The 17831-nt window shown below is 33.2% G+C and overlaps 1 protein-coding gene across 1 annotated transcript in view; it reads right to left on the bottom strand.

Annotated features, from left to right (window-relative positions):
• DCDC1 (doublecortin domain containing 1) overlaps positions 1 to 17831 on the bottom strand; it is a gene marked incomplete at its 5' end in the record, with an annotated part of 36531 nt that overhangs the window by 18063 nt on the left and 637 nt on the right. The window contains 3 exons of the mRNA XM_015822920.1: positions 3417 to 3622; positions 15896 to 16058; positions 16426 to 16585. Coding sequence (XP_015678406.1) covers positions 3417 to 3622; positions 15896 to 16058; positions 16426 to 16585 — 529 coding nt within the window. The remainder of the gene's footprint in view (positions 1 to 3416; positions 3623 to 15895; positions 16059 to 16425; positions 16586 to 17831) is intronic.

Below are 17831 nucleotides of genomic sequence, written 5' to 3'. Positions count from 1 at the left end.
GTTTGTGTCCCAGTTGATGTCAGGGTAGTTAAAGTCCCCCATTACTATTGTGATGTGCTTCCTACATACCTTAGTTAGCTGACTAGCAAAAAGTTCATCTATTTCCTCCATTTGGTTGGGTGGCCTGTAGTATACACCTATGGCAATGTCATTTTTTCCCCCTTTTATATTGACCCAAATGCATTCAAGACAGTTTTTAATCATTGTTGTGCTCTATTTCTGTAGAGATGTAGTTATTTCTTAAGACTTAAGACGGTCACTTCACACTTACGACCATTGCAGCATCCTCATGGTCATGTGATCAAAATTCAGACTCTTGGCAACTGACTCGTATTTATGTCAGTTGCAGTGTCCCGGGGTCATGTGATCCCCTTTTGTGACTTTCTTGACAAGCAAAGTCAATGGGGATGCCAGATTCATTGAACAACTGTGTTTCTAACTTAACAACTGCAGTGATTCACTTAACAAATGGCAAGAAAGATTGTAAAATAGGGCAAAATTCATTTCACAACTGTCTCACTTAGCAACAAAAAGTCTGGCCTCAATTGTAGTCGCAAGTCGAGGACTATCTGTATAAGTGGAATCCAGCATACTACAGAAAAAGTAAAAAAGTTACAAAAATACTCATGCATGCATCCTATGGCTTTGATCACGTGCTCGACTTGCAAGCTGATGGTTTTTTTATGGAACATTCCACAATCTCAAAGGCTGGCTAAGGCCTGAACTTTATTTCTGTCATTTCAGCATAAGAACCTTTTGACCAATTATCAGAATTATCAGACTCCTGATCAACAGACCATGAGTTCAGGTCCCAGCAAATCCTACCAAAGCTAGGAAAGCCAGTTGGATGACTTTTGGCCAGTCCCCCTCTCTCAGCCCAACCTATCTCAGAAGGTTGTTGTTATGGGAAAAATAGGACAGGGAAGGTATGTTGTATATGTCTTCCACTTTGAGATATTTGTGAAAATAATAAAGATGGGATATGTATATATGTATGTATATATGCATGTATGCATGCATGCATGCATAATGTATGTGTGTATGAATGAAATCCATTCTTTCTTCACCTCATCCTTTCTGGTTTTAACACACATATTCCTATTCAACTTCTATGTTTTGCATGACAAAGTCACCTTTCACCTCCACATGACTAAACAAGGGAAAAAAAATACTCTTCTACATCACCATTTCATTTCCCCCACAAACTTCAATTTCTTGCAGAAACCATGTGATATCTATTACTGTACCTTAGCCTAACACTTGCACATCTTAACATTTCTCCATGAACTTCCTTCTCATTACCGTAGTAACTGTTTGAAGCAAATTTAAACTACTTGCTTAGGTTTTCACCTTTTAGGTATGATTTGTTTGAATCGCTTCATTTTCCCCATTCAGACACAGCTACCTTGGCATCTAGTAGATCAATTTGAGGGTTCATCTTTTTGTTGCATCATATATAATCAATAGATGCTTTGAAAATCATTAGGGTTCTCTGCTAACAGTACCTCATCCTCTGTAGACAAAGATACATGGACATTCACATCCCAATCCAAACCATAAGCGTGCATTAAAGAATCAAGGGACCATTACACATCATTATCTTACTCTCTCCTCGTTGCTGAATTATTACCATNTGTTTTTCTACATAACCTGTGTGGTGCCTGAGTTCCTCTATTGTCTTACCACCTATTTGGTTAGTGCACTTTGTGTGGCACTCGCTATTAGAGGCTTCATTTTGCTTGACAGCAAGGTTGGTATTCTTGTCCACACACACATCTATGCTACATGCACTGGTAGCCCTATAAATTTTAGATTGCCGGGGACAGGGTTGTTTAGATTGCCGGGGACAGGGTTGTTTAAAGACCCAATAGCATCAAAGACCAGATCTACAATTTCTGGTTGTTCTGATAACAAAACATCCAGGGCAACAGTTCTAAAATATTGTTTAGTACAGTGCTGGTTTTAAAAAAAACAGTGATGCATTTTGTCAATCCAAATGCAGTTAAAGGAATATGAAATATAACATGAAATAGGAACACTATACTGGAATTACCATATATACTTGCAAATAAACTAGAGTTTTAAGTGCCAAAATGAATTGCAAAAATTGAGTTTGGCTTATCCATGGATGGGCTTATCTGTATATATGGTAATACTTTTTAAATATACCCATATATACCCATATATCCTTTATATCCTATATATACTCACACATAAGCCATTACCAGGTAAAATGACATTTGAATGTTTAACAAGATACCATGAAAAATGGATAATCTGTGGATCACCCATGGATGAGACAATTGTGAAAATTAAAACATATAAACATTTTGTGGATCACCTTAGCTGCAGGTGACATATTTTACATGTATTTTGATTAAAAATTCAAGAGTTGGTTTATCTGTGGACAAGTTTATTCATGAGTATATATGGCATCATAATTACTGTAACTCCCACCCTTTGGCCCTGAATGGAGATAATACTGCACTGTTTTGTGGGACTGCTATTTTAAGCAGGTATATAATAAAAATAGCTATTATCTGCATGTTTTGGAAACAGCATTTTTTAAATATTTTAGAACTGATCAGTTTTTTAAATAAAAGAGTTAGAAATGTCTTAACCCATTCCTTTTACTTTTACCTTTTGGGGGGTTGCAAAATACAGACATTATTACCCAATCTTAGCTATCTCAAATTCTAAAATTCTGAATTATAATTTCAATAAATTTGATATTTTATATGAAATTATAGCAAACACTTCTCAACATGAAACAAAGGTGCAAATGTCACCATCTCCAGTATGTTAATTATTGCTATGTTAATTATTGCTATTCATTAATTGAAAATACTTTGAAGCAGGAAGAGACCTTTTTCTATAAAATAGATATGTTTAAGTGAAAGCTGGGAATAGAGAAATTAGGCCTATCTGAAGGAAAGAAGTGGTCAGGCAAGACACATTTTTAATTTACTTGCTCCAAACACATTTATTAACCATCTATGTCCCTTTCTTTTTGTGTCCAATCCTGTAATGCTCATCTTCTTCATATTTGTTTTCTTCTTTTTCTTCTTCCAGAATTTAAACATGAATTATAAAGCAAACTTAAATAATTACAAAAAACTCAGTAAATCAATTCTGGTTCTACACATACAAATGTTAATGGAATTGCATGAACCTGAGTCTCTAACCCAAATCTAAATCCAAAAGATTGGATTTAATGGTCCAGTAAAGCATCCAAACAAAACATGACAATGCATAATGGAATCTATTCAATTATCTATGGGAGGTGCACCTGCAATTTTGTCATAACCTCCACAACTGAATTGTATCTACTCTAATCATACATCTAAATGGACCAATTATGAATAATAAAACAAAAGTAAAAACGTTCTTCATATACATGCCACATCTCAATATACCTTTTCAATTTGGTTTGGAGATGCTGCTATTTCATAACCATCCTGTCCCATGCAGTTCTTAAACACCAAAAGTCTGATCATAGGTTTTTCTATAAGTTTCTTCATACGTTTGGAAAGTACAGGGTCAGCTTTTCTTCTCTTGACATCTCTAGGAAAAATGAGACCATTCAGTGTCCAAGTTGCATTCTTCATTAACAACAGATGGTCTGGAAGAAAAGAAGTAAAGTAAATATTTAGTTTCTGAATTAAAAGCGAACATATCATGCTCCCTTTCGCCTATTACCTTAATAACACACTGGCTGCTATCCACATAAAAGCTGATATTTTTGGAAATACGACCCCATCTTTCCACAAACCGTGACATAAGCTGTAGCAAGCTGTCTCTATTGATAGCCTGCATAAATCATCATTCCTGAAGGGAACAGATGTTCAGGGTATGAAAGAGTAATACCACAATTTAGTCATAATTAAAATTCACCTTAGCATGCCTCTGTAGCTGATCAGAAAGCAACATTTTACTTCTCATCTGCAAAACACTTTTCTTCACCTTTGCTTCATAAAATGAAAGATACTTGTTTCTGAGCCTTGACCTACATTTGCCTAGATTTATAATGCTCATAAAGTCTCATACAAACGATCCATTTAACAGCTGGCTTCCTAATTCTTCTAAAATAATGACCCCATGCATAATATCTTAGTAAAGAAACTCAAATTCAAAAGGGTATATACCTGATAATTTTTCTCTGCTACCTTGGCTATCAATCCATTTTTGCAAGGTTAGGAAGATAGAAATTAAATATTTTTTACCAAGGAAAAACCTAAGAGACATTTCTAGACAAAGTGGGAACATTGATTAAAAATCTCTGTTCATAATTTCCTTATATAGTTTATCTAATGCCTTTCTACCCAGAGTAATCATTTAGTAGGTCCATCCAGAATGTCTCAAAATCATGAATGTTTTTGAATTATCAGGTTGAAGAGGAGAAAAATCTATTTTATTTTTGTAACATGTCTACTAGTTACAAAAGAATATCAAGACAACATCAAGACAAAAAAAACTTAGCCTCATTAGATGCAAGAAGAAAAGTACTCAAAAGTATATAACATATTAATAGTATTTTATTCTATTTAAGTACTAATGGCAACTCCCAGTTCCTACAAGATAGCCAAAAGCATAGTAAATATAATGATTTTTCCATTACAAAATTGGAGATTAATTTTAGATGATGCATTGTGTAGATACAATATTTTAGGAAATTTCTGTTTGTAAATTACATATAGTAAATAGTATAAAGTATAAAAACTGTATTTATCCTGAGAAATACAGATCACTTTTACTTTTTAAAATGTTACAACAGAGATTTATACAAACCAGAAAAGTTATGGAGATCTTAGAAAAGTTAACTTGAACATCCCATTTTCTCCATTATATTTGCTACTAAAATCCAGTGTACTCAATCTCTTCTCTCTTATATACACAAATATAGAAGTTGCTTTTCAAATTACTGTAAGTATATGCAGTTATTTACAGCTAAAATGTTAAACTGTAAACCATTAGTAAAGCATAACAGAATAACAGAGTTGGAAGGGACCTTGGAGGTCTTCTAGTTCAACCCCCTGTTCAGGCAGGAAACCCTATACCATTTCAAACAAATGGTAGTCTAATCTCTTCTTAAAAACTTCCAGTGTTGGAGTATTCACAACTTCTGGAGACAAATTGTTCCATTGATTAATTGTTCTAACTGTCAGGACTTTTTTTTTTTTTAGTTCTAGGTTGCTTCTCTCCTTGATTAGTTTTCATCCATTGCTTCTTGTCCTGCCTGCAGGTGGTTTGGAGAATAAGCTGACTCCCTCTTCTTCATGGCAGCCCCTGAGATATTGGAACACTGCTATCATGTTACCTGTAGTTTAAGGTAATACATATACATAGTCCATAGTTTAAGGTAGTACAAATTATTTAATTATTTAATTATTGATTTTGTAATCCCCAGTTTATGACAAGTGGGATTTTTTCTCCTTTCCCCTACACTTTTTTCTGTCCCCATTTCCCTTCCCCATTTTCCCACTATTTTCATTTTCATTTTATACTTTGATAAGTTTAATAACATTATAAAGTGCATGTTAAAAAGGGAAATCACAGCTAACAAGTGAAGATAGCATAATCCTTTATGTTGTTTAGGAAATCACTAAAAACTTGGTTGTTCTCCCGGGCCTTGGGGGGCAGGGTAAATGTGAAGCCACCTTTTCTTTGTTTTGTTTTGTTTCTTTGGTCTGACTTGTTTTAATTTTATCTTGATATTTTACACTTCCAGTCAGTTATATCAGTTTTTTTTGTATGGTATTTTTTTAAGAGTTTGTAAGAGTTATTTGGAACTTATAAATGAAAGCAATCAGTCATCATATAAAAACTACATGTGCATTCAACTAGCACACTTCTAACATTACTACAAGAATTCCTTATGCACTTAAGCAAAGATATATTAAACAAGGGGAGATAACACATCTTTGTACGAGGCTAATTGTCGAATCAATTTGAATTCAAATCTATTCAGTTTATCAAACACTTTTTTTCTAAATCAACCAATATGCAGTACACTCTCATATTCATACATTTCTTAATAATTATTAAAGAACAGAAAGGTCTGTACATTCTTTGCTTATGTGATGCCATACTGCACTTTCCAGATTTTGTTCACTGTCAACTTTTTTATTCTTTCAATCAGAATTCTGCCAAATGTATTTCCAGCATATTCAATAAATTTAACCTCAGTAATTTTTGCATTCACTTTTGTTATCTTTCCTTTTTTTGGGGGGGGGGGAGGAACAATAATAGAGTTCTTCCAACTGTAAGGCACAGATGCTATCTTCATACACATATTAAAGAAATTACACAGAAACTCCCTAAAGGAAACGGCATCCAATATTTTAGCCGTTATATCAGTTACATATATAACTGTTACATCATCTATACTTTCAGCCTTATCTTTTTTCAACACCTTTATAATATTTAATATTTTTTGTTGTTGTTTTTTTCTAATTTCTGGAGTATAGGAGGGAGGGCAAGTAAAATAGCCTTTCTGGATCCTTAATGTAATAGCTTATATCAATGACGTATATCATTCCAGTCTGTTTCCGAGCATAGCCAATTATAAAGTGCTGTCAAAAGTACATTAGCACAAACAGTAGTATACATACAGTAAGTACATTATTTAGGCATAAGACCTCATGGGAGGGAACGCATGGGTGGATGAAGGCAATAGGTAACTCCTCTTTGAGAGAGGGAGTGGTCCCACCAGCTCTTAAAGAGATGGTGACGTGCCCCCTCCTCAAAGGACCATTGCTTGACCTGGACAGAGATTATCTAGACCCCTTTCAGTCAGGGTTCAGACCAGGATTTGGGACTGCGATAGCATTGATTGCATTAATGGATGACCTCTGGTAGGAGTGGGATGGGGGTAGTGCATCCATCCTGGCTCTTCTTGATCTTTCAGCAGCATTCAATACCAATGTTCATAGTATCCTTCTGGGCCAGCTCCAGGAATAGAGGATGGGTGACAGTTCTTTCTTTGGGGCTGGTTCCAATCAATATTGCTAAAGAGAGAGAGAGATCTAGTCTGCAGCCCCTACTTTGTGGGGTGTCTCAGGATAGTGTTCTTTCTCCCCTTCTATTTAACATTTACATAAGGCTGTGGGGTGAGGTGATCCATTGGTTTGAGGTGAAAGATCAACGAAATGCAGACAACAGCCAGATTTATATCTCTACATGTCCCATTAATGATGCTGAGGATGTCCTATCCTAATGTCTGTAGGCTGTTAGGGACTGGATTCAATCCTAGCAAGACAGAGTGGCTATGGGTATTCCAACCCATCCACCCCCTGCAGAGGCAATGTTCTTCTATCTATGGTTCTGGATGGAGTTGCACTACTCCAGACAGACCCAATGCACAATCTGGGTGTCCTTCTGGACTTGCAGCTCCTGTTCAAAGAGAAGGTGGTAGCCATGGCTAGAAGGGCCTTTGCACACCTTTGGGTGGTGTTCCAGTTGCACCCATACCTGAACTGGGAGGTCCTGCTCCTAGTAACTCATGCTTTTGTAACCTCCAGCTTAGACTACTGTAACATCCTCTACATGGGGCTGCCCCTGAAGACCATTCAGATACTCTAAGTGGTGTAGAATGCAACTGTGTGAGTAGCAAATAGTGCCAAATATATGGCACACATAATACAACTCTTGTGTGAGCTGCATTGGTTACCAGTGTGTAACTCAAGCACCAAGTTTTAACTTAAAAAAATAATTTTATACATACCATCTATAAATAGGTTGGGGAAAATGAAACAATAGATTAATGAACTCAGTAAGTTACATGCCATAGAAAATTAAAGAAAACCTAAAAGAAAAAAATTAAAGTCTGAAAGAAATGTGTATTCTTATCACAAATTTGATAAGTTGATTTATCTCAAAACATGTCCTTCTAGTAAGTTGGACTCCTTAAAATGTTCATTAAACAAAACTATACAAGGAAAAATGTACTCAACATACTTCTATTGCATGCTGAGAAGAGATAATATACAATAAAGTAAAATTACTATATTGCATCTGAATGTCCCAAACATTTCACTTTGCTAGATAGATCTGTCATTTTCCTTCCATTCTGAGTTTAAGTAGTACTTGAAAATAAATCTATTATAATAGGGTTTTTATATTGAGATCATTATTTAAAGCGCATTCGTTTATTACATTTTTATTCTGTTTTTCTCTAACAGCTCAGTACAGTTTATATCAGGATTTCCTTGAATTTTATCCCAAAGAACAATGCTAGAAGATAGATTGGATTGAGAAAGAATGATTGACCCAAAGTCAGCCAGCAAAGTCATCTGAACTTGGAATTTGACTGACTCTCTCCAGTCTAACACTTTAGTAACTATAAGATTCTCATACTGCACAACATAACTAGTATCAATAAAGGAGAATATTTGTAGCTCAGGGTTGAAATGAGGGGTCCATGGTGCTCTCTGAGCCGGGTTATTTTCTTGCAGATGTTTCATCACCCAAACAAGATAACATCTTCAGTGCTAGTGATGATGTTACCTATATTTGGGTAATGAAATGTCTGCAAGAAAACGACCAAGCTTGGAGAGCTCCAAGGACCTCTCATAACTACTAACTTTTATGTAAATGGAATCCAGGTGCACACTGGCCCATCTTTTTTTAAAAAAAAATGTGTTAGGCTCTCTATGTAAACCAGATCACTGGAAGATTAGAGCTATACTTTATTGAGAAATTCTTGCATATTTCTGTTAAGATCATCTCTTTTATTCTACAGAGTGGCATCCTCCTCATTATCCCAAAAGTACTGGAGGAAGAAAGCCAGAACATAACAGCTTTGAATTGCCTATATACATTCCACATCTGACAGCAACGCTTTTTGCTCAAATATTATATTTTATTTCAGACCTTTTTCTTAACGAATTTTATTAATCTGAGCTCAGATAGGCTTATTCCTTGGCTGTTTTTCTCAGGTCATATAGAGAAATTAAATTAAATTAAATTAAAGATGGAAAAGGAATTTAGCAAAATGTGAATTAAACTTGGGAAAAGAAGAGAATATTAGAAAGTTAAAATGGCTTTGCCATAATTCTCTGATACAAGAAGGAGAGAAATAAATAGTCAAGCTTGTTACTCTAACTTATGTCAATAAATTAGAGTTCTATTACTTCTTATGAACTCTGTTTCTTGACCTAGTCCATCTCGAAGGGTTGACAAGAGATCTGAAAACAGTGACATTATACTAGGTTTCAGAAATACTGTTAGTTTCTAAAATCCTACAGTTTATTTTTTTCATATTTCAGCTGGTTGCTTTTCAAATATTGCTTTGAATATTATTTATGATTAATGATATTAATCATAAATAAATGAATAATCCCAAACATAGCTGGTTGCGGCCACACCTCACACCTGACTCATCAGTGAATCACAATTCTTGACACTTAGTTCATTTTCTTGGGTTAATTTGGCAAAAGACACCCAAATATGACTCAAATAAATTAGAACTTTTGCTGCAGACAAGAGTAAAGCATTAAACACAATTGTTGACTGACCACTCAAGTCTAAATACATAGAGATTTTATGCCTCCACATTGCTTTAAATTTGAGAGGTTTCTCCCAAATCATTTCATACTTTATGTGGCAATTAGTGGCCTTGAAGTCTCCTCACCTTGTTAGATTCAAACATTAGACAAAGTATCTTCCGTTTTATGTCTTTTCCCTAAAATTGTCAAAGATAAGAGCCCAATCCCTGAATGAGTACCTGAATGCAGTGACAGGCAGTATTAAGAACAATAAGCTGAAATTAAATCAAAATTAATTACTAAAGTATAAAATGATTTGTTCCCATCTGCAAATACCAACTAAAAACAAGCACTTAAACATGCATGCATTCTCCAATAATCAGAAAGAACTAATGAGAAGGGCCAAGGAAAAGAATGAGAAGGGGTAGTTGCACTAGAAAGAAAGAAAAATAAAGGCAGGAAAGAAAACTGGAAGGAGATGATGCAAGGGAAAAACTAAGAGAACAGGACAGAAATGAAAATATGGAGAAATCATAATCAGATATTACAATAATGGTCAAATTTTCTTAAAGTAGTAACCTTCCCTCAGCAACCATTAATTTTCTAAACCAGCCATTTGTCTCCTGCCTATTCACTTCCTTTCAGTAATGTCTTTATTTTTCTCTGTAAATGTAAAATTTCTGTACACATACATACACGCACAAATGCATACACACACAAACAAAATTTCCAGGTAATTATTTGAAATATATATATATATTTCTACCGGAACCCAGTCCCTGCCACTTTCCCCCCCCAAAAAAATTAGGGGGCTCAATATATAGCATCTGAACAAACCCTCAGTTAAAATGGCTACATAGGCATAAACAGAGAGAATTAATGACAGTCACTATACAATAGAAACCAACAGTCAAAAGTAGCTAACATATTGAAAATACGTTTTTTAGTATGACTAGCAACTGAACTGAAATCAAAATGTTAAAACTGAAAAAGATAGTGGCCTATGACATTTCTATGCAATATTCTTGAATATTTAGAAATTCAGCCTTGGTTCAGCTATTTACTAAGAAATTATTTTGGGGGGGTTTCTTCAAAATTTAAGGTTTGTAAAATTAAAATGATAATATGAAATAATGTGTCTCCTTTATTAATCTTGAAGGAACATTATTAAGTAAATGTTATCAGTTAATTGTAACAAGAATTATTATTATTTTTAAGTGCATTTTTGCAGTGTTGTGAGAATGAAAGTATTGGGAGCAGAAAGTCTAGAAAATTCATGTTGAACACTTATTTTTGAAATCCTAAAAAAACAGTTTCAAATATTATACCATAACAGTGAAAAATGAAGCAATGATGGTATTTAGCAAAAGATCTAGAAGGAAATTAGACTAATAAGTAAATCTGAAAGCTTAATTGCCAGAAAACTTTGACTGATGTGCAGATAAGTGACAAAACATATAAAAGAACAATGAAAAAGAGAAGAGCAGTTGCAGTGGTATGACAGAATTCATGCAACCCCATTTTTTGTTGTTGAGGAGAAAATTCTAATAGCAACTTGTCATACATTTCCTTCAAACTGAGGTAATCACAGTGGGCCAACTGTGAGCCAGGAGTCAATTTCAAAATAGAATAACAGCCATAATTTGAAACACTTTTTCCCATTGAAACTGTTGCTAGAATGAAAAATATGATAGCCATTTAGTTCAGCAATGTTTAAATTGTATTTTAAAAAATATAATTGCACTGGCTGACTTAAAACCAAGTTCTTTGAAGACATGGAATAATTCTTTGGGAAATCTTAATCTGTGGTTCAAATCCAGGGAAAGTAGGCATGAAATCTATTCAGGTGGAAAAAAATCACTGATGTTTACATTCTATTGTAATATTTTTATCCAATGATATGGAACAATATCAGAGGTTCTTTAAAAGAAGGCTCAAAGATTATGGGAAAGATTATGACCATGGAAAAAAGACTCATATTGCCAGTATCTTGCTTGTTAACTACTAGATGCTGCTAGCGGGGAATTGGGTAGAAAATGGAAAATAGTAGAAGCAGCAAATATTATTGAATGTCTTGCATAATTTAAAATTTACACATACAGTAAGGAACCAGAAGCACACCTTTTATTTTCATAGGTGTATAAACTATTATAATTATGATACAATTTTAAATCTTTTAAAAACATATTTTAATCAAGATATCATTTGCTATTAGGTGTTCAGTTTTCAATCAGCCTCTGAAAAATTCAGGACCAGGTTAAGCTGCCTACATTCTCACCAACATGAATGAGATGAGCATTTATTGCCATTCATTGGATTGGGACAATAGCAAACATAAATTCTGAATTCCATTAATTTCAAGAATATAGGTTCCCTTCAAGCAGGGAATTACCTTCAGAACAATGTTCCCTCCTCCTAGTTTAAGGAACTATTTGTATAAATTGTAATTGTAACTAATACTAAGCAGGGTTTCCTGTAATATAGGATATAACCATGATGTTTGAAGCTACATAACAATTATGTAGTTCCACAATTTTATTTGCAGTCAGACAAACATCATCTCACAGACACCTGAATAAAAATGCCCCATCCCTTGTAATCCAGGATAAACACGTTCCCTTTGCTACTTCCAGGAGGAAGGGGAAAAAAAACCAAGAGAGATGCTTATGCTGCAAAAAGCAGGAAAGCTTTTCTTCTGGGGATATATTCTGATTAAGCTGACCGAGGCTGATTTCCACACTGCTCGAGATAAGATATAACCTACCTAAATGCAGAAAGTATACAAATAATAATTGTAGAAGGAGGAGCTACTTAAAGCAGCTGAGAGTTGCATAGTCTTTGTTATATATGCTCATGATAAGCCATGATAAACCAGTTTGTTCAGGGCAGGCTATTTCTATGAGCTGAGCAATAGTCCTCTGAAATTTACTTTCCAGAACCATGAAAAATGTACAGTTTCAAATCATGATTAAGACATTAAGATGCAGTCAGCATCTTAATGCATTCCCTCTCTCATCAAGCAAAAATGAAAAGCTTTACCAATTATTGGAAGAGAGTGGATGGCAATTTATTTTTAGCATTCACGTTTTTTTTATTATATAAGAAAGTCTTCTGAAGAAATAGAAGAGAGATCAAAGCCTTGGGCACAGGTTAATAGGACTCAAATGTAAACAAAAGAATGAAGTTAATTAAAGAAGTTGATAGCATAGAAAACATAATGCAAGAACTTCTATCCAGTGTAATGCATGTATACCTTGGTGTATAATAAAACAAAGTGGCAAGGAAATATTGGATAGCGCTAATATAATCTCTAAACTTATTTTTGATATATAAATATATCTAAACCACATAGTATAAAATGCCAATTTCCTTATAAAGAATTATGTGTTTCAAATAGATGTTATATATTTGTGTTTAGGCTTGGATAAAATTTTCTGCATAGTGAACATTCCTACGATGCATACACAATTACTTCATTAGTCACAAGCCTTTACTTTTTTTAAAAAAAATCTTTATTTCCAGCTAAAACACATGTATATTTCTCTTTCTGCTTACTTAGACTTTATTACAACCAATATCGCTACAGAGTTAATCTAATGAACCATCTTTCTTGACCAATATTGAAAAGCATAGTAAAGTAATATTTATGCTTGTATATTATTTAAACATATAAATATTTTCTATTGACAATTAATAGAAAGGAGTTTTTAATGCATACTGTCAAAATAGCATTTTAAAAATGACAATTGATGTTTTCAACAAACATCAATAAATATCAGCATTTCTACTCACTCACACAAATATATTTACTTTATAGATGAGGTTTTATGTTTCAATAGAAACTGTAAGCTGCATTTTTCAACTACTGTACTTATATCTCATTTGCATAATATTTTCAACATTTCCTTATATAAAAACTGCTTTTGAGTGTTCATGAACCTTCGTAAAATATATGATGATGTATTTTTTTCCAAAGAGGTTTTCCTTCCTGACACAAATGCTAGCAAAAGTAACACAGAGAATATAATAAAGATGTTATGAAGAATGGACTTGTCTATATATTAATGGTAGCCAAATTATACATATTTTGCAATATTGGTATAATAATAGTCAGTTAAAATTCAATGTACATTCTTCAGAATGAATACTAGAGTAATAGCCTTGTTAAAATTGTATATAAATGTTTGTGTTTGTGTTTGTGTGTGTATGGATGACACTATTGACAACATTTATAGAAAGCTTTCCAATGCATTGTGGTGAATGCACAATCCTATTAAATGAACAAATCAGCCTGGAAAATCTAGGGGATGATTTTGGTGCCTCTTCAATGTTTATCAGTGACTTTTTTAGAGTAATACTTACTCTCGCAGAGGCCTCTTAATGGACCCTCAATATACTGTGCTGTGCCCAACCTCACCTACTCTTTCTTTTCTCAAAAGACAAGGCACATCTGCCACCTGCTCTACTCTGCGTCCCAGAAACAACTGTCGAGCAGCAAAAAGATTGATTATCAGTCAAATAGTATTCCAGTACACCAGATTTTGGTAGGTTAAGCTTGCTGATCCAGCAAGAGTTGGTGTGAAATTTTCAGCAATGTGTGCCAATATTTTGGTGCGAAAGGAACAGCAGTGCATGTCATGATGAAACACAGCCAAAAGATGCAGACAAAGCAGAGAAGTTTTTGTTGAGTGCAAATGAAGCAGAGATCAAGAAAGAACAAAATGCTTCTTTGGATCGGGAAATCTCAGTGGCCAATAATATATTTAGAAAAGTTGCACATTGTTCAAAAATTACTCTACTATCCTCCTGCTTATTTATGAAAAGGATGGCAACATTAGGCTCAGCTGAACTTAAGGTGTAATGCAAAGGTAATACTGATTATTATGATAAATAGAAAGACAATTCATTACAAGAATTTTAAAAATGAGAAAGGATATTTGCTTAATTTGCATCTTCTTATTCAGTTAATGTATTAAAACACATTCAGCAGATTATTTGGATTCTATTCAGGAAAACTGTCACATCATCTATAATATGGCACTACATGAATAATTCATGAGCAATGGACTACTTATTACAGACATAATATTTTCAAAAATACTAAAGATATACAGATATATTGCTTGCCAAGTAGATTTAAATTAAATATTTCAGTCATTCTAAACATAATACATACCTTTTGTTTAACAAGGTTTTATTAAGCATTTCAGGGATGTTTTTGGGCAGCTTTTCTGCCTATTTTGAAGCATAATTTGCTGCTTACATGGTACTCAATTTCTTTAAAACACACTCAAGAATTTTTCCCATTTGAGATTTTCAGCATTCAGTGTAAAAGTTTTAAGAAAAAGGAGTCTGATAATATGCTTAATACAACATTCATTTTAGAACACTTACATGTTGATGTCATAAATGTTTTCATCAGTATTAAACATAATCTATTATAGAAAGCCTGAAAAGATATAATGAAAACTACTTGTACCTCAGTTTAAAAATTTGGCTTACCTTCTAAAAATATTATTCATATAAAAATTAATTCAGCTGCAATATTTTCAATTATGAGTCATTATCATTCTTTTTATTTTGTTAATAGTATGATATTAAAATTGTTGCTTTTCTCATTCCAGGTTAACATGGAGTTTTCATTTGGCTAATGGTTTTGTTCCTTAATATTTTAAATCCCAACTATGTGCTATAACCTAATAACAATTTCTAACATTATACAGCATTTTGTGTTGAAATTTCCTAATCATTCAATCCAGAACACAGCTCAAATTAAAAAGTATTTGCAATGAATGAGGCAATTGTATGGTATATTATTCTACATTTTATTGTTGAATTTCCCAGAAAACCTATTACAAAATTAATTACAAGAGACAATGGCTTCTGATATTAAATATTTTTTAAAAATGCTTTAAATTTCAAAATGCAATGGTAGCTACACAAATAAATTTATATATAAATTTAGGCTGAATATTACACATTCTTGCATAAAACATCTGATAATTATTTTAATGCTTTGTCTTAATAAAGGTCAAATGACTAAATTAATAAAGCACTCACACTCTGAACTATTATTTTTGCTGGTGTAATAAGCTTAATGAATTGTGTCTGTAAGATGTCAGTGAAACTAAATAGTAAATTCAATAATCTCTGATTTAATTTATTATATTTTCACCATTTAACCTCCTGCAGGCTCCCTAATGTCTATTCAAATCTATATTAAATTAAGCACCAATGCTAATGAAGGGCAATGAACGTGGCTGTCAGTAGATTTTTCTTTCATTAAGCACATTATCCTCTTACTGAGCTGTAAATGAGTAAACATTAGTTTTGTTAAACCATGCAAAAAGATAGGATGAAAATCGTTTTTAATTGCACCCCTTAATCCACTGACTGTAGCATTTTTTTACCTTTGATTTTTTTGAATGGATTTGAAAAGGGCTCTCCAGTTGAAATATAAACGTCAGCATCATGGGGTATGTCTATAGCACTCAGTACCTCAGTGCCGTCTGCCAAGAAGATTCGTCGGGCAGCCATATTCAGCTTCAGCTTTTCAGTGCATTCCTCCAACAGCTAAATGAACAGAATAAGGTAAGAAAAATTAACAACAGAAATATATTTCTGTGGTATGCTACTAATCAAGAATCAAAACTTAGAAACTAGTGTTTCTGCTACCTTGCGAAATATACAATATGTAGAGTCAGTTGCCAAGCAAGCTGTCAATGTTGCTATTGTCACCATTATATGAACCATGAAGAGAGATTTCACATTCTACATTATTTCGGTGGCTTGGTGTTGTTGTTTTTTTATAAAATTCAACATAAAGAAAAATCACAGTGTTTACGCTAACGGCTGTGAACTGTTTCATTTTAAAATAAATAAAATCCTTATCTTTTTTGAGTTTGAGAAGCATATCCAAATAAATAATAGAGATACTTACCAATTTAATAGAAAGTGGCACAGTAACTTTAGCAAATATATTTATTGCACCATTTTTATAAGCAGTTACTCTGAGTATCTGTGGTTTCTGTTTAAAAATCTGGGATATCTCAGAGGCCTTCCGGGTAAAGTACAGTTTTGAGGAAGAAAATTGTTGACATCTGTTGCAAAATAATTCCAATTCAATTGAATAAGAAAGTAACTAGAACATAACATGCATCTATTCTAAAATTACATTTAGTTAATATTGTTTTTCTTAATAATTGTTTAGCTTATTACTTTTACATTTTAGACAAAGTTCAAGGTGACAAGTATTTTTCTAAGCTTATGGAAAATTATGAACTATTGTTTCACATTTATGTGTAACATCTAGAAATTCAAATATAAAATGGCTATTGTCAATTTTGGATCTGTCTTTATTAAAAGCATTTGAAGTCAGGATTCCACTGATTTTTGTCTTAATTTTTGTTATAATTACTGTTTAAATAGAAACAATTTTTGATTTCCGCATTTCAAATATTGTAATGTTTCATTAAAAATCTCTGTTTAAACTGTTATAGTCAAATTACCATCATATGGATTTGAAAATAATTTTTTCTTCAGTAGCATTTATAACTGATGTAACTGTTTATAGGAATGCATTCTTAAGCCACATGAAATTCAAAAGTACAATTGAATGCCCAGTAACTATATAACTCATATTTTAAGTTATTTGAAAGAACAAACAAACAAAAAGGCTTAGATAAAAGTCTTTTTGCATAGATTTGCCATCAATAAAAGTATGCTATTAGGCAAGCTTAGAAAGTAAATATATTCTTCTTACTTCTCCAAATTAATCTGCTGATTGCAAACAAAAGTTTGTACAATGCCAGAGCATTTAAATTTTAAATTTTTAGATTTTAGATATAACAACAGTATCTCTTTGGTTTTGCGATACTTGTAAACACTGAGGACACTTCTATAGTTTCTCTCTGAAACTAATGTTTGTGGAAGGCTAACTAGATTTGCTTTCAAGGGGTTTTATGGATTATTTTTCTTTTTATAATAGGAGCAGAGGGTAATAGCAACACATCAGTACAGTTACACTTTATAACAAAGCAATGTTACTATTCATTTTGTGGGAAACAGATTTTTTACATTAATATCACAGGGGGATTATCTAATAAATATAGTTGAAGTATATTCAGATGACATAGAAATGTTCATTACATAAAGCTCATTCCCCTTCTACATGGTGACCATATCCCAGTATTTCCAGTGTATCTTCTATCCCTTCTCCTCTTCCATCTTAACTCACCCACTCCATTTTCTATTATCAAATATTGATCTTCCTGCATGTGATGCATTTTAATGAGGGAAAGATTTATATAGACTGCATAGAGGGACAGTTGTATAACATTCATTAGA

Source organism: Protobothrops mucrosquamatus, unplaced genomic scaffold (assembly GCF_001527695.2).
Source record: "Protobothrops mucrosquamatus isolate PMUCROS unplaced genomic scaffold, P.Mucros_1.0 scaffold1727, whole genome shotgun sequence".
NCBI classification, from domain to species: domain Eukaryota; kingdom Metazoa; phylum Chordata; class Lepidosauria; order Squamata; family Viperidae; genus Protobothrops; species Protobothrops mucrosquamatus.
This window is presented reverse-complemented; position numbering and strand designations above follow the sequence as displayed.